Here is a 25,946-nt window from a genome sequence, read left to right on the forward strand (position 1 = left end):
AATACAGATACATCATTTAATAAAAATAAATACACAAATCTCTGGCCCTATTTCATTGAAAGGATTATAGAGTGCTAGAGGCCTGATGAACGAAATTCATGCAAGAGTAGGTCTTCCTTCCCATGGCTGCCAGCAATGGCTTCCCCCTGGCACCCGGGACCCAGGCTTCCCTCGCAGCCCCAGCTTCATCTAGAATGTCATCCGGAAAGATGTCCAGTCTAATTAGCATATTACACTTTTATTATTATAGATAACTTCTGGATTATTTAACTTAACCCTGTTAATTTAGTTAAATTTATTAATTTTCTGATATAATAGATTCTTGAATTCCTAGGATAAAATGCCACTGAACCAATATGTATTATAATTTTTAAAGCATTGCTAAATTTATTTGTGAACTTTTAAAAGAATAATTACCTGCAAATCTATGAATGAGGCTGGTCTCTAATTGTTGAGAAAATGTGTTTTGTTATACTTTGCAGAAGCTTGCTTCATATTTGAATTGAAGTTTTCTATGAATATATGTGAGAACTGTATCTCTAAATCTGATAGTCTTTTTCTAAAATTATTTTTATTATGAATTTAATTTCATTAATGGTTTAAAGCAAAGCTGATAACAGCTAGTACACTATTTTACCAGTTTATCTTCACTTATCTTTCTATAATCCTAAGGTTCTTTCTGATTTATTGATATCTTTGTAATATTGGTTGTTAAATATTTCAACGATCACTTTTTAAATATTCTATTAATTCCTAAGAGTGTTTTAATTTCATTTTTTATTGAAAAATAGTCATTTATAATATATATATATATTAGATATATTATAAATGACTATTTTTCAATAAAAAAATGAAATTAACATTCCCTGACAATATTAGGGAATTGGGTGGGGGCTGACAAGTTGGAAATTTGTCAAGCAGGTCAACAGGCTAAAATTTCAGGAAAGAATTGATTTGCAATCTTGAGTCTGAAATCTACAGACTGGAAATAGGGCCTCTATGTTACATTCTTGAAGCAGAATTGCATCTTTGAAAATTTTTATTTTTAAGGCTTTTTACTCCTTAGATGAGGTTCATTCCACCATCATGGAGGGCAATCTTCTTCAATGAAAGCCTATTTATTTATATTTAATCACATCTAAAAAGTATCTTCATAGGGATATCTAAAATGGTGTTTGAGCCCTGACCGGTTTGGCTCAGTGGAAAGAGCGTCAGCCTACGGACTGAAGGGTCCCGGGTTCGATTCCAGTCAAGGGCATGTACCTTGGTTGCGGGCACATCCCCACTGGGGGGTTGTGCAAGAGGCAGCTGATCGATGTTTCTCTCTCATCGATGTTTCAAACTCTCTATCCCTCTCCCTTCCTCTCTGTAAAAAATCAATAAAATATATTTAAAAAATAAAATAAAATAAAATAAAATAAAATAAAATAAAATAAAATAAAATGGTGTTTGATCAGACAACTGGGAACAATAGCTCAGCCAAGTTTACATGAAATTTAACCATCACAGCATTTGAACCTAGGAGGTTTTACAAGTTAGTTGGGAGATGAGGGCAGGACATGTACATCCATGGATGCAGAGTTAAGTAAGGGACTTGATCAGATTTCCCTGAGTGAATATACAAATGGGAAAAAGAAGTGCCCAAGGAGCAAGCCAACAACACATTGCAGCATCCATTTTACATGATTACAGGCACAACTTAAGATTTAGATTTGTAAGCAGGCATTATGATATTAACAGATTATAGTGAGAGACTGAGAACATGGATATGATGTATATGCCCGTAGACATAATGGATATATATTCATTTTGCCGGTGGTTCCTTAGTTGGTATTGAATTGGTACACTGTTTCGCTTCCAAAAACACAATTATTGTTTTAGGATTACATTTTTTCCAGTATTTTTAATAGCTGTCTCCTGTTTATTCAACCATGATTTCTTTAATTTATTATGAGTAGTTCAAAATCATTTTTTTCTATCCTATATAGTAAAACCCTAATATGCAAATCAACTAAATGGCGGAATTACCGGTCGCTATGATGCACAATGACAATAAGGGGGCAGATGCTCAATGCGAGAGCTGTCCCGGGTTGGGGCCTGCGAGCGGGTGGCGCCAGGCCACCAACCAAGGGGCATGCCAGTGGGGCCCCCCCTTATCGCCCCGCTGGTCACCCCACAGTTGACCCTGATCTCCGGCCAGGCCTGGGGACCCTACCCTATATATTGGGAATAGTTTTTGAGATTTAAAAATTAAAACCTGGCAAGGCTACTCTAACACGGAAAAAGCAGGATGATACAGCGATGACATGCATGGACTCTGGCTTGCACTGGGCCTCTAATTTATTATATTGTTTTTTAATCAATATGGTCATTTATATTTTACTGTTATAGTTATTATTGTCATTATGTTATGTATGTAACTTTTTTGTAAGATGCTTTAGTCAGTTCTTATTTGTTTTTATTGTATTTAAAATTAAATATTCTTTTTAATGCAGATTTTATATAATTTATAGTAAAATAACCGTTTGGAAGTCTAGCCACCTCCTGCTGTTAGAGAAAATTATTCTGGAACATTGAAGTCACACACAAAAAAAGTCCTTCAATCATTCAAGCACAATAAATGCATTGAGACAGTTTTACACTTGTTTATTTGTTCTGGAAGTCATCCAAATTAACTTGTAATTCTAAATAACCACAGATGCCAATGCAAAGTAATTTGAAGTGACAACATATCAGTTTAAAGTGCAACCATAGCACTAGGTGTTACAATTTGTGTATACCAGGTTCAATCAGGGCATTTCATTATGAGAGCTACTGATTTTCAGCATGAACAGAAACATTTACAAAACAAATTATTCCACCTAATAGACTAATAGGGATGATAATTTTTTTGTTCAGAGATAAGGCAAATGACCTTTCGTTTAATTGCTTTATCATCAACTATCTGCTAATTATATCAACTAGCTTCCCCATGTATATTCATTTTTAAGAAATGGATGTTAGAGGAAATATTGTTTCTTCAAAAGTATCATAAATAAATAACTGCATTTTATCAGAAATCCTTAATAATTTTAAAATTTCTTTTTTATGCATTTTAACTAGAAATTTGTAGAGGTAGAAATAATATGTTGTTAACACAGTGCTCCAACCAAATTATGTATAAAACAAATTTTCTCAATCAATGGTTATTTAAAAGCATAAATTTTAATGAAGGAGAAACTTGATTCAGAGATATTAAAGGTGTGTAAACACAATAACTTTTTGGCTCATAATTAAAGAGTATTCAAATAAAAATATACGTAAAGGAATTTTTACTTCTTTTTCCCCAACCAGAATTTAAAAGAAACATCAAAATTGTTTAAAATATATATTTATTATTATGGTATGAAAAGCTTACCATTCTTTAATCAATTTTTTTTTTTGAAAATTTAAACCACAAATCTTCACTTGTTATTATTTTAGATTAATTGTTACTTACACCAAAATTATATAAAAATAATAATGGAACTAATGTTTGAATATTTTTAAAGTACATAATTTTTACTTATAAATATGTTATTTTATTACAAATCTGTATTTGCCCACCTTATGATGAAAAAAACAGATGAAAAAAATTACTTATATAAATTTTATTTACACAATTATTTACATACTAGAGGCCCAGGGCACAAAAATTTGTGCACTCGGGGGGAAGGAGGGTCCCTCAGCCAGGCCTGTGCCCTCTCACAGTCTGGGACCCATCGGGAGATAATGACCTGCTGGCTTAGGCCTGCTCCCGGGTGGCAGAGGGCAGGCCCAATCCCTAGGTGCAGCCCCTGGTCAGGCTCAGAGCAGGGCCGATTGGGGAATTGGGGTGCCGCCCCCTGTCATGCACAGAGCATGGCCAATCTGGAGGTTGAGGCTCCGTACCCTGTCACTCACAGAGCAGGGCCCATCAGGGGGGTTGGAGCTCCGTACCCTGTCATGCACAGAGCAGGGCAGATCAGGGGATTGAGGAGCTCCCCCCTGTCACTCACAGAGTAGGGCTGATAGGGGAGTTGGGGAACCGCACCCTGTCACACACAGAGCAGGGCTGATCAGGGGGTTGGGGCACCGCACCCTGTCACACACAGAGCCCCAGGGTGATCAAGGGGTTTGGACGCTGCCCCCTGTCATGCTGATCCCGGTGCCTGGAGGCCTCACGGCTCTGCTGATCCCGGTGCTGGGAGGCATATTACCCTTTTACTATATAGGATAGAGGCCTGGTGCATGGGTGGGGCTGCCTGGTTTGCCCTGAACGGTGTCCTGGATCAGGGTGGGGGTCCCCACTGGGGTGCCTGGCCAGCCTGGGTGAGGGGCTGATGACTGTTTTCAGGCTGGCGGGTGACTGAAGCTCCCAACTGCTCCTTTTTTTCTTTTCTTTTTTTATTCTGGGCCAGCTTTAGCTCTGGCTTCAGCTCTGAGGCCTCTGCTGCTGAAAGCAGGTATCTGGTTTGTTTGGGTTCTATAATCAAAACACTGTATCAACTCCAGCTCTGAGATCCCAGCTGGCTGAAAGTAGGTTTCTGGGGGTTTATTTAGCTTCTATATTTGTAACAATGTTTCAAACTGCACACTTGGAGGCCAGCAAGGCATGCGGGGAACATTGGAGTCCTCTGTCACTGAAGCAAGCAAGCCTCATGTTAACTTCAAGCTGCCTGGCCGCCGGCCACCATCTTGGCTGGCAGTTAATTTGCATATCACCCTGATTAGCCAATTGGAAGGGTAGCAGATGTACAGCTAATTACCATGTTTCTCTTTCATTAGATAGGATTTGACATAAGTTAATCATATGAAAGCATATTCATGAATGTATATAAGCCATGTATTTTTTGAGATACTACAGATAATTTAAATGAAAATGTTGTTTATCATGGAAAGAAGGTGATATCATCCTTACAAATGAAAGCAGCCACACACATGTTTCCTGAGGATGAAACAAAACTTTTATATTTATTTAGCTACACAATAAAAACATCATAGCTTGACCTTGTGATGTAACTTATAATAAACATTTTACAAAGGTATATAGTTCATGTATACTTTGAATATGAATAATAGTGCAACAATATAATTACATCTGATTACAAATTAAAAATCACATAAACATAAATTTTTATTTTTAGTATTAATATTCTCAAAAATTATGATGTAATTTTTGACATTTATTTCTTATTAATAAACAAAGTTTACATGAGCTACCAATTTCTTCACAAACTATTCTTAAATTTAACAAACTACTACTAAATATGCTTTAAAAATAGTGTTGCATATATAACATTATCATTAAAAATAATATATGCTAGAGAGACAGAATGGCGGTGGTATAGATGAATGTGTCCTGAGCCATGTCCCGAAGCAGATAGGGTGAGCAGCTGAAACGAGTAACATCCAGCCCGAATTGGCAAAGGAGACTCAGCCGGGAGATGGTTTGCAGCCGGGAAGGGCAGAGGATCCCGGAGAAAGTCCAGGGCACTGCAACCATGTGAGCAGCAGACACATGAGGTACAATATCTGCAAATCAATAAACGTGATACATCACACAAACTGAGAGATAAAAATCACATAATCATATCAATTGACGCAGAAAAAGCATTTGACAAAATCCAACATCCTTTCTTGATAAAAACTCTCAACAAGGTGGGAATAGAAGGATCATACCTCAACATAATAAAAGCCATATATGACAAACCCACAGCCAACATCATACTCAATGGGCACAACCTAAAACCATTTCCCCTAAGAGCAGGAACAAGACAGGGATGCCCACTCTCACCACTCCTGTTCGACATAGTACTGGAAGTACTAGCCATTGTGATCAGACAAGAAGAAGAAATAAAAGCATCCAAAGTGGAAAAGAAGAAGTAAAACTATCCTTATTCACAATTGACATGATACTGTACACAGAAAACTCTAAAGACTCCATCAAAAAATTATTAAACTTAATAAATAAATTCAACAATGTAGCAGGATACAAAATTAACGCCAAGAAATCTATGGCATTTCTATACACCAATAATGAACTTACAGAAAGAGAGACTAAAGAAGCAATTCCGTTTACCATCGCACCAAAAAAATTAAGATATCTAGGAATAAACTTGACTAAGGAAGTAAAAGACCTATATGCAGAAAACTAAGGACACTGAAAAAGGAGATAGAGGAAGATATAAACAGATGGAAGAACATACCGTGTTCATGCATTGGTAGAATCAACATCATCAAGATGTCCATACTACCCAAAGCAATCTATAAATTCAATGCACTTCCCATTAAAATACCAATGGCATATTTCACAGACCTAGAATGAACTCTCCAAAAACTCATCTAGAATAAAAATAGACGCTGAATAGCTGCAGCAATCCTGAGAAAGAAGAGCAAAATTTTTGGGATCTCAATACCGGATATCATGCTGTATTACAAAGCCACTGTTCTCAAAACAGTCTGGTACTGGAGTAAGAACAGATATATAGAAAAATGGAATAGAATAGAGAACCCAGAAATCAACCAAAACCACTATACTCAATTAATATTAGACAAAGGAGGCAAGAACATACAATGGATTCAAGACAGTCTCTTCAATAAATGGTGCTGGGAAAATTGGACAGATACATGTAAGAAGATGAAACTAGACCACCAACTTAAACCATATAGAAAAATAAACTCAAAATGGATAAAGAACTTAAACAGAAGATGGGAAACCATAAAAATACTAGAGGAATCCACAGGAGGCAAAAAAAATATCAGACATATGCTGAAGCAATTTCTTCACTGATACTGCTCCTAGGGCATTGGAAACTAAAGAGAAATTATGCAAATGGGACTACATCAAAATAAAAAGCTTTTGCACAGCAATGGAAACCATCAAGAAAACAGCAAGAAAGCCCACTGCATGGGAGAACATATTTGCAAATGATATCACCATAAGGGTTTAATCTCCAACATTTACAGGGAACTCATATAACTTAACAAAAGGAAGATAAACAACCCAATAAAAAAATGGGCAACAGACCTAAATAGATACTTTTCAAAAGAAGACAGAAGAAAGGCCAAAAGACATAAGAAAACATGTTCAAAGTCACTAATCACCTGGGAGGTGCAAATCAAAATGACAATGGGGTACTATGTCACACCTGTCAGAATGGCTGTCATCAACAAATCAACAAACGACAACTGCTGGAGAGGATGTGGAGAAAAAGGAACCCTCGTGCACTGGTGCAGCCACTGTGGAGAACAGTATGGAGTTTCCTCAAAAAACTAAAAGTGGAACTCCCATTTGACCCAGTGATCCCACTTCTAGGAATATATTCCAAGAAACTAGAAACACCAATTAGAAAGGATATATGCACCCCTATGTTCATAGCAGCACAATTCACCATAGCTAAGATTTGGAAACAGCCTGAATGCCCATCAGTAGATGAATGGATTAGAAAACTGTGGTACATGTACACAATGGAATACTATGCTATGGTTAAAAAGAAGGAGTTCTTACCATTTGCAACAACATGGATGGAACTGGAGAGCATTATGCTAAGTGAATAAGCCAGAGAAAGATAAATATCACATGATCTCACTCATTTATGGAATATAATGAACAACATAAACTGATGAACAAAAACATCCAGAGACAGAGAAGCATCGATCAGACCGTCAAACCTCAGAGGGAAGGTAGGGGAGGGTGGGGGTAAAGGGGATGAGATCAACCAAAGGTCTTATGTGCAAGCATATAGGCCTAACCAATGGACATAGATAACAAGGGGTTGAGGGCATATGTGGCAGGGATGGGGGGTAATGTGGGGATAAGGACACATATGTAATAACTTAATAAAAATTAAAAAAATAATAATATATGCTTATAAATATCTGTGAGTCTACCTGTGATATGTAATTGTATATTGAATATCCTGTATAATAAAGAGGTAATATACAAATTGACCATCACACCCTTGCACAAGATGGCCGCCCCCATGTGGTCAAAGATGGCCAGCAGGGGAGGGCTGTTGGGGTCAACCAGGCTGGCAGTGGAGGGAAGTTGGGGGCAATCGGGTCGACAGGGGAGCAGTTAAGTGTCAATCAGGCTGGCAGGGGAGTGGTTAGGAGGTGATCAGGCTCTCAGGCAGAAGCAGTTAGGGGCAATCAGGCAGTCAGGCAGGCGAGCGCTTGGGAGCCAGCAGTCCCGGATTGTGAGAGGGATACCAGATTGGAGACGATGCAGGCTAGGCTGAGGGACACCCTCCCCCCACCCCCCAGTGCACGAATTTCGTGCACCGGGCCTCTAGTTTTGCTATCATTTCCTTAATATTCAGTTTTTTGGTGTGTTTTTTTCCTTTTGCGACTTTTAGAAAAATATTTCTATTTGACAAGAAAATAATTACCTGAAATCCTTTATAAATTAAAATTAATTTAATTTTACATTAAAAAAACTAACTTTCAGAACAGTTCAAAGAAAATTGAGCAAATAGTTTTTTGATTGTAACCATATGCCTCTTGTATCCTCCATGCAGTTTCTCCTATTATTAATATGTTGCATTAGTGTGGTTCATTTGTTTTATTTGATGAACCAATATTGATATGGCATTATTAACTAAAGTTTATAGTTAACATTAAGTTTTACTCTTTGTGTTATGAAGTTGTATTTTGACAAATGTATGATGACACATTTTCATCATAACAATATAATACTGAGATATTTCACTTCTCAAAAAATTTCCTGTGCCTTTTTACCCACCCTCCACCTATATATCCCTTTTTCCACCAACCCAACACAACCACTGACCTTTTTACTATTAATAGTTTTGCCTTGTCCAGAATGCTGTAGAATTAGAATTAGACAATCGGTAACTTTTTCAGACTGGCTCCTTTCACTTAGGACTATGCACTTAAGTGTCCTTTTATGTCTTTTCATAACTAGATAAATCATTTATTTTTACTTATAAATATATAAATTTTTTATTATGTTGGTGTGTCAAAGTATGTTTGTACATTCATCCATTGAAGAAAGTCTTGATTGTTTCCATTCTTTTAGAAAGTAGATAAAAAGCTGCTGTAAACACTTGTATGCAGGTTTTGTGTGGAAATAGTTTTCAATAAATTAAGGTATCTGAATGTGTGGTTTCTGGATTATACGGTTGGACTATGTTAAACTTTTTAATGACCTGCCAATCTCTTCTAAAGTGCATATACCATTGTGAATTTTCAGGACACAAGAGGAGTGCTGGAGGCAGCTGATGGATATTGTTTCTCTCTCATCAATGTTTCTATTTCTCTTTTCCTCTCCTTTCCTATTTATCTAAAAATATAAAAACATATTTTAGCCCTAGCTGGTTTTGCTCAGTGAATAGAACATCAGCCTGCAGACTGAAGGGTCCCAAGTTCAAATCTGGTCAAGGGCACATGCCCAGGTTTCGGATTCAATCCCCAGTAGGGGGTGTGCAGGAGGCAGCAGATCAATGATTCTCTCTCATTATTGATGTTTCTATCTCTCTCTCCCTCTCCCTTACTCTCTAAAATCAATAAAAATATATATTTAAAAAATGTTTAAGACCAAAATAAAACAAAACAAAAACATATTTTAAAAAATACTTGTTGTGGCTCTGCATCCTGATCAACATTTGGTGTTTCCATGTTTTAGATTTTAGCCATTCTAATAAGCATGTAATCAGATCTCACTGTTGTTTTAATTTGCAATTCCCTAATGAGTTGATATCTTTTCTTGTGCATATTTATCATCTGGGTATCCTTTTGGTAAAGTCCCTGTTCAGATCTTACCCCAGTTTTAAATTGGTTGTTTACTTGTTGAAATTTTCAGAAATCTTTTTATATTTAAGATACAAGTCCTGCACCAGATATATGTTTTGCAAATATTTTCTCCCAATCTATGGCTTGTCTTTCATTCATCTAACAATGTCTTTCACAGCACGTAAGTTTTAATTGTAATGAAGTCCAACTTATTATTTTCTCCTTTCATAAATCTTGCTTTTGGTGGTATATCTAAAGCACATTGCCGAAGGTCATCTAGATTTCTTTCTATATTATGTTCTTCTGGGTTTTGCATTTCAAGTCTATGGTCCATTAGAGTTAGTTTTTGTGAAATGTTTAACATCAGTATGTAGGTTCAAATTTTTTTTTTTCTTGTGGAGGTCCAGTTGTTCCATTTCTATTTGTTGAAAAGTCTACTCTTTCTCAATTGAATTGCTTTTGTTCCTTTGTGAAAGATAAGTTAACTATATCTGTATGAGTATATTTCTGGGCTCTCTGTACTCTTTCTTTGATCTATTCATGCATTCTTTCACCGGTACCTCACTATCTTGATTATAATAGCTCTCTACAAGTTTTGACGTCAGGTAGTGTCAGTCCTCTGCTCTTGTTCTTTTTCTTTATTATCATGTGACTATTCTGGGTCATTTGCCTTTCTATATGCAATGTTTAATCTCATGTGCCAACTTGACTGGAATATGTGGTACTCAGACATTCAGTCAATTAGTACTTTGGGTTTATCGATGAGGATGAGATTAACACTTGAATCAGTAGACTGAGTAAAACAAATTGCCCTCATACAGAGAGTGTGCTTCAACCAATCAATTGAAGATTTGAATAGAGCAAAAAGGCTGAGTAACAGAGAACTCCTCCCACCTGAATTAATGAGCTGGGACATTGGTCCTTTCCAGCCTTCAGATTCCACTGAAACATCCAGCCTGTTTCCTGCCTGTAGAAGTATGGGAGCCCAGAGTGTTTTTTTGGTGTGTTTTTTAAACTTTGGTATTCTAATTTTTCTTTCAATTCAAACTGGTCAAAACCTTCTTATGTATCAAATCACATATAATTTTCTCTATTATGCAAAGATCTCTCTTTTCTTTGCAAGACAGAACCTCCCCTACATGCATTTGAGTGATATAGAATGTTGATGCTATCTTTAAGATTACTAGGTGTTAATTGTCTACATTGAAGGATATTGTGTCCTAATATGTTTAATGCCCCTCCTACCATTCATTTCTTCTAAGGTCAATGTGGTGATAGTGAGGAGTGATGTTATAGAGGGAATAAATGGTGATGGAAAAAAATTTAAAAAAATATGTAATTGCAAAAAAAATAAATACATAAATAAAAAGTTAATTTTTAAAATATATTTTAAAAGATCTTAAGGTCACATTTCCTGATATTGTCACTCTTTTATCTGCTTTACAATAGTGCCCTGAATATTGAACATTTGTTCTGAATCCGTTCCTTAAGTGATAACATTTCTTTTTTTTCTTGAGGTAACCAAGAATGAGAAACCAATTTATTTTTGAACTAAGAAAGTTCTTGCTCATTTAGATCTCCTCTAAATTCTGCTTGGACACTGAACGTTTTTTCTTAGCTCATTTTTCTTTGTCTGTACCTTATCACAAGCAAGAAAATAGAATTCTTTGTTACATTTAACACCCAACTCAGATTCCATCTAGCTAAATCCCCCCATTAATTACGTATATTTTCTATTTTCCATGTTACACCTGCAATGATTTCACTAATATTGCTGCCACTATACTAGTATAATAAGGGGCCCTTTTTCTCCAGGATCACTAAAAGTTTCCTTGAGGCCCTTACACTTTCAGTCTGGAATCCAGGTACAAAAGCCAACGTGACTTATTAGAGGATTTATGAAAGCATCATTCTACTTGCAAGACATGTTCACATTATTCATTGCTACATTTAAGAAATGCATCCAACTTTAATGAATTACAACAACAACCTTCCTGTCTTTCTTGATGTCAACTTGGTTAACTCAGTGGAATTTAGCTGGCACCTGGGGCAGAGGTGGGAGTGGTTTCTTAGATGTACTTAGTCACATGCCCAGTGCCTTGGGAAAAGCTGGAAGGCTAAGGGGGTGGGGGAGTGCCTCTCTCTTCATGTAATCTTAGGACTTCCAGCAAGGCAGCTAAACCTCTTCCCTAGGAGCTATGATACAGGGCACACATTTTCTTCATGGCTCATCTTAGATGTCCTAGATTGTCAATCCACCATGGTGTATTTGTCAAGTAAATCCAAAATCAAGGGAAGGAGAATTTGACAAAGGATTTATCGTCTTCTTTAAATTACTTAAATTTACCATTAATTTTTTTAGTTTTGTCATATTTAATCTTTCCATAACTTCTGTCATTATTCAGCACTTGTGTTTGTTTTGTTTTGTTTTTAAAAACCTCTTCACTTATTTCTAAAATGCAGCACTCTTCTGATTTTCTTTATAGCAGTCTTCTCTTAACTTTTACTTGTGGTCTGTATTTCATTTCATTTGTCCTTTTCTCAGTAGTTCCCCTGAATGTAATCTAAACTTATATCATCCAAATAAGTACCACCAGTTTAGAGGGTGTTCACTTTGGATCTATTCATCCTGTTGCACATCTCTATTTGGTTGGCCTGCAGGTACCTCAAACTTAACATGTCCAATACAGAAAATTCATTTATCTTGTGCTCTCTAAGTCACTTTTCTACTTTAGTGAATAGAAATACCATCCAATGAATGCTTCCTAGAAAAGACATTATTTCCCTTCCAATTCCTTTCCCTCTCAATCCAAATGATAAAAAGTTCTTCCATTCTTCTCTTTTGTATATTTTTTCTAAATTAATCCAAGTTTTTCTGTTTACAGTGAGGCCTGAAGAGAGAAACAGGGTCTAATCCAGCCGTGGGCAAACTGCGGCCCGCGGGCCGGATCTGGCCCGTTTGAAATGAATAAAACTAAAAAAAAAAAAGACCGTACCCTTTTATGTAATGATGTTTACTTTGAATTTATATTAGTTCACACAAACACTCCATCCATGCTTTTGTTCCGGCCCTCCGGTCCAGTTTAAGAACCCATTGTGGCCGGAGTCAAAAAGTTTGCCCACCCCTGCTCTAGATCAATATAAATTTTTGTTTGCATTACTGGTATTCCCTCTCAGTTATTCTTTTACTAGAGTCCTGGTGCACGAATTCATGTACCGGTGGCATCTCTTGGCCTGGCCTGCAGTGATGGGGCCGACACCAGCTCTCCAACATCCCCTGAAGGGTCCCAGATTGCGAGAGGGCGGTTCTCGGGTTACACACCCAGGAATCAGGCTCTCTCCTTTCTGGTTCTGGGTGCACCCAAGTCACCACAAGTTGGCAGCTCCTGCATTGAGCATCTGCCCCCTGGTGGTCAGCGCATCATAGCTACTAGTCAGACGGTTGGACGGTCACTTAGGCTTATATATACATAGATAACTAGGACTTAATTCCATCTAAATCACTTTCTAAAATACACATTAAGCAAATCATTTAAATTCAAATTAGATCAAGTTTTACTTACATTAAAAAATATTCAAGCCCCTCCCCCCCTTGCTTTCTTTTTGAGGTCCTGAGTCCTTGACAGAGCTTATATGGCCTGAGTAATGTGGCCCCTGCTTACCTCTCCAACCTCATTTGTTGTGTTCGACAAATCAACACTACAAGTAATCTTTTACTCACACAACTCAAATGTCTTTTATTTCCCAAATGATTCTGTATTTCCTTTTATCCCATGTTTTGCACAAACTGTTCTTTTTACTGTTACTCTCACTTCCATCCATGATTCATTCGCCTTGCCTATTTCCACTCACTGTGAGAGAATCATTTACTTTCAGCAGCCATATATAATGCCCACAGGTGAAGATTATAAACATTTTCATGTACTTTTATAATAAGCCAGACTTTATCAAAATGCTTCATCACACACTATTTTAATTGGATTTTCTACTACACCATATGTTTTATAAGGGAAGGCATGTTTTCTGTTATTTTCTACAACTATTAATACTGTTTCATTTACTTAGTAGCCTCCCATAAAGTATTTCATGAATATGTATATGAATGTACATATATACACATATATGTATATACATATATATATATAATGTAGACACAAATTACAAAAAACCTAGTGTAACTATATTAATATCAGACAAAAGAGATGATCAGAAGAAGATATATTGCAAGGGAAATAAAGATATATTTCATAATGATAAAAGGTTCAATTTCTTTGAATATTTTGAAAAAAAGTGATATTAAATATTTAAATCATAGCAACATATACAAGATATAAATGATTATTATACTCAACTGAATAAAACTTGGACTTTAATTAAAATTACTAGGAAGAAGTAAGTGATTTGTACAGTCACTAAGGGACAGAAGTTACCACACACCTGATTTTTTAAAAATGTGAATCTCAGTTAAAGAATGTCAGAAAATGCCCTGGCCTGTGGGGCTCAGTTGATTGAGCATCGTCCTGTGCACAGAAAGGTCACCAGCTCTATTCCCAGTCAAGTCACATGCCCAAGTTGTGGGTTTGGTCCCTGGTAGGGCTGTGGGGGGGAGGCAACTGATTAATGTTTCTTTCTCTTTCTCTCTCCTTTCTCTCTCGCTAAAATCAATGAAACATATTTTAAAGAAAAATAATTGCAGAAAACAACAAATGGAGACAGATTTAGTCAACATTAACATTTTAAAGTAAAAATAGTTGTAATAATAATAATAAAATATAACAATAAAAAATAAAGTACCTTTGTATCCATGTTTGCTGAAACTGCATTTCTATTTTCCAGCGAGAAGGACTAACTGGAGCTTAGTGTGGAAGACTGGGAAACAACTGTCCGTAACTTTTGAGAGTCTGAAAGCCAACATCTAAGAATTAAACGGACACAGCTGATACCTTTTCCTAGCCTTTCATTTGTGTTTTAACGTTGTAAATTTTTTTGGTCATTATTTGTTTTTCTTGATTGAGCTTTCGTTGAAAACCTAGATTAAATTGTACTTTCCAATTATTTTGGTAATGTATCCAAAAATACATTGCAGTTTTGTAAATTTACCAGAGGTCCAGTGAATGAAATTCATGCATGGGGGCGGGGAAGTCCCTTCAGCCCAGCCTGCACCCTCTCCAATCTGGGACCCCTCAGGGGATGTCTGACTGCCAGTTTAGGCCCGATCCCTGAACTGGCATTCGGACATCCCTATCACAATCCAGGACTGCTGGTTCCTAACTGCTCACTTGCCTGCCTGCCTGATATACTGGCCCCCCTGTCAGCCTGATCACCCCTAACCTCCTCTGCCTGCTGGCCTGGTTGCCCCCAACTGTCCCCCCCACCCCTCCAACCTGGTTGTCCCCAACTGCCCCTTCCACGCCAGCCTGGTCACCCCTTACTGCCCCATTTGCAGGCCTGGTCGTCCCCAGATCCCCCACCCCAGCCAGCCGGGTTGACCCTCATTGCCCCTTTCTGCCAGCCTGGTCACCCCTCACGGCCCCCTGCCAGCTTGGTCGTCCCACGCTGCCTGCTGCTCAGTCGTTTGGTTGTCCCTCACTAACTCCCCTGCCCCCTGATCGCCCCATGCAGCCTGGTGTTCAGTCGTTTGGTCATTCCTCACTGCCCCTCCCCCCCCACCAGCCTGGTTGCCCCACACAGCCTGCTGCTCAGTCATTTGGTCGTCCTTCACTAACCCCCCTGCCAGCCTTGACGCCCCACTCAGCTTGTTTGGTCATTCATTTGATCATCCGTTCTGTTACAATGGCCTCTGCCTCTTTATATATATAAATTCACAAATTATAATTTAAATATATATTCTTCCTAGGTAAGTTATGTTTTCTTCTTGCCAAAGTGAATGGAATTCTTTTCAAATTATATATCATGTTTTCTGAATGATTATTGTTAGTTTGATAAAAACTTATATTTTGTGTGTGCTGGTCCTGTATGAAGAAATGATACATAATTCCCTTATTGCATTATTTTTTAATATATTCTCTATGTAGACAAATATATTTAGTAAGTTTGACTAAATGTAATTGCTTAATGCAGTATTTATAGCTCTTTAACCATGTCATGTATATATGTTTATTTTAATACAGATTTTTGTTTTTTATTTTAGTATTCTAGTATGCTTTTGAAAAAAAATTTGGATCATCGTTTCTCTTTTCTATTCACAAAACAATTTTAATATGCTACAAATGTTTTGGTACAATTTTCCCATATATTATATATATTTTTATATAGACAAATATATATAGTGTTCCCCCAAAAATGTATACACACACTTTGAATAATTATAAAGGTAGTATTTATTCAAGTACATTTCACTTTCAAAATTGAGCTATCAGCTGTTAAAGGGTGTACTCAATTTTTGGGACACCCTGTATATAACATACTAGTATATATGCCTTTAAAGGTATTGGTTTTATATAAGCAAAGGAAGGAAATATCAACTATAGCTTCATTTTAAGGATTCTTATTCTTTAATATTTTAAGTCACTTAAAATTATCCTGCATTTCATATTTCTATAAGTTTTCAAAATTATTTATATAAATGTGTCAGGGCACTTAAAAATAGCAGCCATACATGTATTTACCTTCCACTGTAATTTTTAACGTTCTTAGCCTCCTTCTTTTACTTTCTTCTTTCTCCCCTTTCTTTTCTTCTTGCTTATTTTTTCTAGAGATGTATCCGAAGGTAAAAATCACAGGTCTGTGCACTCAATTTCTGGAAACTGCCTGTGCAGAGAATGGAATCAGTGAATAGGTCAGGGGTACTCTGTAATTGACCACTGTTAAGGGAACTAGCTGAAAATTACATTTTTGCTGTTCTGGAAATATCAAGAAAGAGTGCAGGTAAAGTAGGTATTGCACCCGAGAAATCAGTATTGCTAAATCAGGCTGTGTGGCTGACTTTTCTGTGTTAGTTCTTAGCTTATACTTCTGTTCTTCACATATGCCAGTACATCCCAAAAGACCTTACTTAAACAAAAACAAAACACAAAAAAAATACTATAGGTGATACAGACTGACTATTGCAAGTAGAATATACAGGGTAAGTCAAAAGTAGGTATACAGTTGTTTGTATAGAAACTAATACAATAATTAACAAATAATAATGCAAGAATAAATGCTGTATTTTGTGTACTCACAACTATACACCTCCTTTTGCCACACCTTGTATTTAAACACAGGGACTGGCATGCACCCTTAAATGACTTGGTCAAAAACTAAGGACTTAAGAAGAATAAAAATTTTAAAAATCTTTGGAAAGCTCATTTCTAACAATCTCCCCCAACTTTTGTCTTTATTTCTTTCTGTTCGTAAAAGCATTTTTTTTACTAACAGAAGAACAGAAAATAAGTATCTGACACCAGGGACATTCCATGGCCTCCAAAGACTTTTTGGATGAGCATTATCATGACCTTTTAGGTAGTGCAACTATTTTATTACAGGGGAAGTGCAACTTGATGTGTTGGGTGTAACAGAGCTAAAATTCAAATTGCCAGTTCCTTCTTGGGCATTACTCTGGACTCTGGAAAAGCTAGGCATTTTCATACAAGCAATGAGGAAACCTTTTAGTATATCTAAAATCCTATATAATGAAACCCTAATATGCAAATCCACTGAATGGTGGAGCAATTGGTTGCTATGACACGCACTGACCACCAGGGGGCAGAAGCTCCCACAGTGGGAGCACCCCTCAGCCAGAAGCTGGGCTCATGGCTGGCGAGCACAAGGGTGGTGGCGGGAGCCTCTCCCACCTTCACTGCAGGTGGGCAGTAAGGAGTTAGGGGTCCCGGACTGTGATAGGACGCAGGCCAGGCTGAGGGACGTCCCCCCCCCCGCCCCCCCAGTGCACAAATTTCATGCACCAGACCTCTAGTATAATTATAATTAAGCTTATAAACTGACAAATTTTCATGCTTGAAGTCTTTTGAAATTGTTTATTTTTAGTCTTCCAGACAGACTACCCTAATTTGTAGAATTTATCACTGTAGCTGTGTGAATATGTTGCTTTGTCTTTTTAATTTTTTCTCATGGTATTTGTTTTTGTGAGGTATAACCAAATGTCTTCAAAAGCTGCTGTTTAAGGAAATTTGGAGGATAAATAAATGCAAAATAAGAAAAGAAAGTTTTGGGGACAGAATAACCCCTTAGGTAGGGTGTCATAATGAAGATGGGGAAGGAAGATAAAGTTATTTGGGGCATGTATATGTGAAAGGTAAATAGTCTTGGAGATATAAACATAAACAGACCCTAGAGATGAATAAACATTCTGCTTTCTGAAGGAGAAGGCTGTGGCTATATGTCAGACATTTAATAGATTCAATCTAAATGCTTTGTTTTTACCAATGAGACTATTAGAGCTGTTTGTAGGAAAAGAAAAAAAAAAAACTGCAAAGAAGACCTTTGTACATGCGTTGTGATTACCAACAGTCAGATATTTTCACTAGACACTATGAAAATAATCTGATGGATTGATATAGTATGAGAAACAGAGTACAACAGAAATTTGTTAGCTATTCTGATACTATACCCCCTCTCTTTATCCTCTCTTGAAGCACAGACAGTAAAATTCCATGAAATCAGCTGATGGATCTGAACTGAGTAATGATACATCCATCAGCCTTTACCAGTGTAACTTGTATCTCTAAGGTGCCTCACTGAAAACACTGCTTTATATGCACTATTCTAGATTTGATTTTAGTATTCAACTTAAATCTCTTCTTTTGAAAAGTAGTATTAAAATAATAGATTTTATATGATTACAAATGTTTCCAGTATGCGTGTATTATATTATATGCTATCTGAAATTCAGCCTTGTTTTAATTCAACATTTCATAACTTTATTTCCATTTTTGCCGATTCTAGGCCAATACAAATCAATTCTACACACTATGTGCAAAACCAGCCTCATTTATTTTCTGCAAATTCAGCTTCCCAGATTATCTTGCAGTTTTTTGTTCTCTGTTGTAAATTTTTTCTTATAATAAATGATTTTAGGTTTCTATTTTCTAAAATGATCAACTGTCAGTATGTTTAAAAGACTATATTGGAAGAGAAATGCCTCAGAAAAAGGTTGGACATTTTTTAAAAGTTCCCCAAGACCATCTTTCGGTTTTCTTATGTTTGTTTGTGGTGGTGGTGTTGAGGGTGAAATGCGAAAATTGAACTGGAACCCATGGTGTTCCCCTGGGCAGGATGCAAAGGTGGCCTCCCGGGTTCTTGTCCAGGTGGATTCGAAAAACGAAGTCCTCCTTATTCAATGAATGTGTGCCCGCTGGCAGCTCCCTTATTCTGTGAATGTATACCTTCTGCAGCTCTATTATTCTGTGAATGTATACCTTCTGCAGCTCTATTATTCTGTGAATGTATACCTTTGGATAGCTCTCAGCTTTGCAGCCTGTGGTTCTCCCTTACGGGCCCGCTAATTCCTAAAACTTCCTAAACCTGCCAATTTTACCCCTAAAAGCTCCTTTCAAGGGCAAAGCATTTGGGGGTTGGGAGTGGGGATGGAAATTATCAAAAGTAAATTGGTGATTCCAAGAGGGATATATAAACAGAGCATGCACTGATTTTTCTAAATGCTAGAGAGAAAGGTTGAGTGTCAGTCGCTAACTTTTGTAAAGATGATAGGAGGTGGCAATGGAGGAATTCATATATCAGTTGCTGGCCTGAGCCCTCTGCTGGTGGAAATTAAAAAAAAAAAAATACAAAGAAGGCCTTTATACATGCATGGTGATGTCCAACAGTCAGAATTAATAATCTATTTGAGAGAGGAATTAGGGTTTTAATCATGATGTGCATAATTTTTCAACAATGTAATAAGCTCTTATTTCCCTGAGTTTTAGAAAACCTAGTAAAATGAATTCTTAAAAATTTACATTTAATTGATTGCTGAGTTAAAAAAGCAAATATCTTTTGGGATATCTTTTGCTTAGTGCTATTGCTTCCAGGAAAGAATATTTGGATGAACTTCAAGAACTTTTGTGGAATGCCGTACTTTTTTAAATCTGGAGATTACACTTTTAAAAATGTCAGACATTTAACAGAAACAATCTAAATGCTTTGTTTCTACCAATAAGACTATTAGAGTTGTTTGTAGAGAAGATGTGTGGTATACAAATATTGGATACTTTTCTGTGGATAAGGTTTTGGATGAATGGCCTGTCCATCTACTATCTATTACCTCCATTTATATGAAAATTTGCTGAAACTGTTATTTATTACAGAATATCACTAGTTCTATTTAATAGGGGAGTTGTTACTCAGCTGCAACATAAAATACTTTGCTCCATGAAGCAAGTTCAGGTTTAGAATCAAACTCATTAAAAATTTCAAGAGTGTATTGTGATAACAAACTAGAGGAGGAGCAATTGCCAGGCTTTACTGCTTGGAAAATTAGGGAGCAAGAATGATTGATGTAAGTCCCTATGGCCTTAAAAGATAAAACTAAGTTTGCATAAAACTAGGGTTATGCTGGTGGGTGGAAAAAATAGTGAATGCTATTACAAAGACAGGTGAATAGACAGAGATATACAGCTCAATATCCTAAAGCCATAATAGTAGTTCCAAAAACATTTAACTCTTTTGTGACTAAGAGAACACAGAATTCATTGTTTAAGAGCAATATCAGATATATTGCATTTTTTTTTAATTGAGAGAATGAATAAAGTTAAAGTACATTTTGACGGGTGTAATTTTGGTTGTTTCTTGCACATCCAAAAAATTTACACAGTCAGAATTTTCAAAAAGGTGATTTTATGCTTTCAGTATATATTCACTGTATGCAGAGCCAGTACTAGATTCGGTGGTAGGCACCCAGGATACACAAAGGTTAAACAGAGCCAGGAAGAATTACAAATGCAGAACCTAGTATTCCATTCTAACAATTCAATTCAGAAAGTCCCGGAAATGAAACTTTTATATAGGAAGTAGTGAATTAAAGTAATTGAAAACTGAACGTTCATCTGGTCTCATATATTTTTTTCAAACATGTGAACCAAACAGACAAATAAAGCAAGCCAGCAGGACTGAAGAATGAGGATGGTCACCATTTCACATAAGCAGTTAAAATACATTTTTTTTTAAAATAGCCAGGCCTTTACAAAAAAGGGATTCAGTGGCATCAGCTAAATCTTCCTCCTAATTTCTCATCATTGGCCATGAGGCCCACATGGACTTTATCCTACAAGATAGAAGTGACTGGTAATGGAAAACATAAGGGCACCTCTTGGATAATGGCTCAACTGCTGCTGACATGAAACTTCAGTTGTTTTAAAGGTGAAAAGCTCATCAACCAGTCCATTCCCACATTAACCCCATAGTGGTCATTTTCTTTGCCAGGGCTTTCTCTTTCAGTTTAACTTTTTCCCTAACTTGAACTCTAAATCACCTCTCTAGGACCTTTTTGTACTCTTAAAAATCATTGAGAACCCCAAAGATCTTTTGTAGGTTTTATCTATTGAATTTACTGTATTCAAAGGGTTGTAACCATCTCCATTGTACACTGAGACTATGGGCCACTATCCCTTTTGGAAATGATGAAAGGTTGGACCTTCCTTAGGTCAGATCAGCAGCATTTACTTGGAAATAAACTTCTCCAGGTGTTAGACTTGAATAACAAGGGTTGATATGTGCAGAAATAGGAAATTATGAAAACTAGAGGTCTCATGAAGGAGTAAATTAAATATTTTTTAAAAATACAAACAAAATATTGCTTATGATTAATTTGCATAATTTAGGAAGTATTTGGGATTATTTGGAATATTTACTGATTAGGTATATAGGACCTAGAAAAATTCTGTTTAAAAATATTTTTATGGCGCTAACTGGTTTGGCTCAGTAGATAGAGCATTGGCCTGTGGACTGAAAGGTCCCAGGTTCGATTCTGGTCAAGGGCATATATCTTGGTTGTGGGCACATCCCCAGTAGGAGGTGTGCAGGAGGCAGCTGATCGATGTTTCTAACTCTCTATCCCTCTCCCTTCCTCTCTGTAAAAAAAAAAAAAAATATATATATATATATATAATATTTTATGACTATTCTCATCTCCAGGAGAAGCTTTTGTAAATATGAGTAAACAAGTAAACAGATTCCTGTAGGCTATTCTTCCCAATACTTTTTATCACACATGTAGACAAACACTACTGCTGCTGCGAATACTACTACTATTCCTGCTACTAATACTAACAATGAGTAGTTATTATTGATCCACTCACCACTCACCACTCACTGCCATAAGTTCTTGTTATCTAACTCAACCATGAGAAGGTACCTCTTCCTTTGACTTTTATAGAAGAAACTGAGCAACATGGTCAAGAGGAGGAACTAGTGGGAATGAAGATGGAGGGAGGCATCTGCTTCATAATTCTTTCTTCCATCTCTCAATGGATCTTATTAGTAGAATACTTTGTTAATATTCAATTATATTTTATATAGAAATCAAGTATTTTCTTATTCATGTGTTTCAACTATTATTCTTGGAAAATAATATCTGCTCCATCAATATAAAGGGTTTCTGAGGGGTGTAAATTTCACATCTAGAGAATTATTTTGAAATTTAATAACATACATGGAGTCTTTATAAAATCATCAGAGAATGACTTTATATGGAGGGGGGAAATTAAGCAAATGTATTTCTGTATGTCTTTAAACTTCTATTAGATTAATGTAAGCATCATCTACCCCCACAAAATTAGAAATTCCCAACAATGAATGATACAGAGTAATTCCTATATTTACCAATTGTACCAACTGTAGTCTAAGCCAGGGATGGACAACCTTTTTGTGAGTGCGTGCCAAAATCAGCAAAATCTCTGACTCAAAATTCTTCTGCATGTCAACCCTAATTTTTTGAGAACATGTTACACCTACTTGATATCTCTGAAGGTGTACGTATGTGAAGAACCTTGAAGAAATAATAAAATTCATTAGAGCGACAAAAACACAGTATATGATGATGAAAAATACATTTATTTTTTAATGTATACATGTACACTGATAGTCCGACAGAAAACTTTATGACTCCATTTGATATTATCAGTGGGCCTTTTGCTGCTGCATCACTGATGACAGAGATTTTACATCAGGTTTATATTTCGTGACCTTCAGAGATATGCACCAGCTACTACTTTCATCCGTCAGGCTACTCCTATTACAAGACTTAACAAAATTCATCATTGAGAACAAAGATTCACAAGCATATGTAAATGAAACCAAAACACTGGTCGGATCTAAGAAGGCAGGGAGAGTTAAGGCAGAGGCATAGAAACTGCTCTTCCCCTCTCTCGTCAATCCATGTCTATGGTCTTTAAGATAACTTGTTATGTAAAATTATTTATTTATCTAAGATGCACCTACACTGAATTTATCTGAAAAATAAAAAAAGTCGATATTAAGAAAAAAAACTGTAAATGGAAGATTATAAGAGAGGGTTTCGCGTGCCAACAAAAGTTACTGGCGTGCCATGTTTGGCACGTGTGCCAGGGGTTGCCCACCCCTGGTCTAAGCCTTGATGCATGTTTGACCTAAACTTTGATTGGTGAATCATCCATTTCAAAGAGGCATCCACGTCGAAGAGGGCTGTTTCAAACACCACACTGTCAACTACAGGACTACTTCAAGAGCCAGGCCACCTTCTCCCACTGAGGCTCTTTTGTTTTAGAGATCTTGGTTGATTTCAATAACTATTTGGGCTATGTGTCCAGCCCCCCGCCCCCCAGTACACTTTAAGTTCCAATTTTATGTTTTAAATTCACCAACAGAATAAGCCTTGAAACTTAGGCATGCATACTCAACCCCAATAAAAGCAGAACCCAGGCCTGTTGCTCTTTTTCTACCCAAGACCTCACTGTGTAGCCGTCCATGTGCTGTGTAACTTTATGGTCTTGTAAGTAAAAAGCTTGTATTTTTTTCAGTCTCCTGTTGGTTATTGCTGAAGAATATCTTAGAGTCATAATAAGATCCACAAGGACTGGTCCAGCCACAACATCAGTTACTGATAGACAGACTGGCTTGAAATACCAACACTTTAGGTTTCTATCTTTCAAAGAGATGGGTGATTTTGCGTTAAACACATGGAAAACAGTGCTGGACAAGTTAGCTATATATGTTAGAGACAAGACCTAAAATAAAACTGGTATAAAAATACGTATTTATTATTTTGACTAAACTATCATATAAAAGTAAAAAAAAAATATTTTTAATGATTAAAATTATATATACTTTCATATTACTGAATTGAAAAATAAAATTTGAATAATTTGTAAGTGTCAATGTTGATCATATCAAAATTATTTTATGGATTAAAAAATGAGGCTTATCCATTCAAAATATTTTTAAGTTGATTCTTAGCTCTATTTTTAGTGAGAAAATAAAAGTATGCATATATGAGTTAAGGTGTGCATGCCTGTGCTCCTAAAATTGAGAAAGAATATCTAGTAATAATGTCTTCACAGGAAATAAAGAAATAATCTTTCTTTTTTAAATTATAATTTCTTAGACATTCAGAACTCAACTTGGTTTTGCATTTAATTATGGTTTTTTAGCCTTTCTCTGTATTTGAATCTTTAGAAGAATCCCAGCAAAGTCCTACTGTATATCAGAAAATATTCCATCGAATCAGTATATCCTGAAAATTGGTTTTATATTGGTGTGAATAATCTGAAACAAGATTTTATTTTGTGTTAGTTAGAGATAATTATGTAAAGCTAATTTAATTCCAAGACAAGAAACATAACATTTTTTTTTTCCTGTGGCAGGAGACACTGAAAAATGAAGCCGTACTCTCTGACTTTACTTATAAAGATGGAGTCTATAGACTATAGACTCATTTTATAATATTTTCACAAAATTGTGTGAAATATGAAAAGACATTATTAAGGTACTTTCATAATTTCTGTAGCTAAGTGTGCTCTCATTGAACTTAATGCTTAGTAGTTTCTCTGTAGAATCTATAATTTGCTATTCTAGTTTAAAAATTGTTTGTTCTGACTTTCTTAGAGCATGGCTCTCCTGAATATCCCATAAGGAAGAGAATCTCATTTTTATTTTTGAAAGTTGTTTCAGATAATTAAACACAGAATTAAATAAAAATAATTTATGAAATAATAATGGTAGTCCCTACATGAATAATTTATTTAAGTTAAAGCAATTGATGAATAGAAACACTAATGCATTCATTACATTTCTTGTACCTCTCACATGTTTGGGAAATTCATTACACAGTATCGTATGGTTTGTGTAAAATTTTACTTAAGGAAGGTGTGCTTCTATGCATAGCTTTTTGAGCAAAATTTGTGGTCTTAAAACAAGTAGGTGCAATTTCTTTTATTTAAGATATATTTTATTGATTTTTCAAGAGAGGAAGGGAGAAGGATAGAGAGTCAGAAACATCGATGAGAGAGAAGCATCAATCAGCTGCCTCCTGCACACCCCCTACTGGGGATGTGCCCACAACCAAGGTCCATGCCCTTGACCAGAATCGAACCTGGGACTCTTCAGTCCCCAGGCTGACGCTCCAGTGAGCCAAACCGGCTAAGGCAGTGCCATTTCTATTGAATCTCTATGTGTACAGATCACAGGTCAATGCCAAAGGTATATAGTAGAGAATAAAACACTCTTCGCAACTTAAAGTATTTTAGAGTGCAATTAGGAAGGCAAAAATTTAATTCAACCAATTGTAATACAATATAAAAGTTCAGAAATATTCTAGAGAATTCCAAGGATCAACTACTACTTGAAAATCAGAAATGGCTTATTAGAGACACAGAATGTGAATTGTATTTTGAAAATTAATGGAAATATGATATAGGTCTTTTAGACATGAATGTAGTTAAGCAGCTATTGCCAATATTTACTCACGTGGGCTCAATCACTGAAAGATGTTTTACGAAATTATTCCTTATATGAGACAAATTGTCATTTCCCTCATGATCTGACAAACAGGGTACCGATCATGACATAAACATATATAACTAGAGAGAAAACATTATTTTTAGAGCATTATTATTCCTTTGTATTTCTCAAAGCTTATTTTTAAAATTTAAAATGGAATACTTATTAACTAATTTAAGCCCCTATGAGAAAGGCAAGTCACTTTTAGGTAATCCTGTGCAATTGGCAAGACCAATTGTAAAGATGTGAAAGCCGAGGCC

The 25,946-nt window shown here is 36.2% G+C and overlaps 1 protein-coding gene across 1 annotated transcript in view; it reads left to right on the forward strand.

Annotated features, from left to right (window-relative positions):
• Positions 1-14,851, forward strand: part of LOC308513695 (uncharacterized protein) — a gene marked incomplete at its 5' end in the record, with an annotated part of 75,508 nt that extends 60,657 nt beyond the window's left edge. Inside the window, one exon of the mRNA XM_081083868.1 lies at positions 14,590-14,851. Coding sequence (XP_080939994.1) covers positions 14,590-14,613 — 24 coding nt within the window. The 3' untranslated portion in view covers positions 14,614-14,851. The remainder of the gene's footprint in view (positions 1-14,589) is intronic.
• Between the last annotated feature and the right edge of the window lie 11,095 nt (positions 14,852-25,946).

Source organism: Myotis nattereri (genome assembly GCF_964212035.1).
Source record: "Myotis nattereri genome assembly, chromosome: 2".
Taxonomy (NCBI): domain Eukaryota; kingdom Metazoa; phylum Chordata; class Mammalia; order Chiroptera; family Vespertilionidae; genus Myotis; species Myotis nattereri.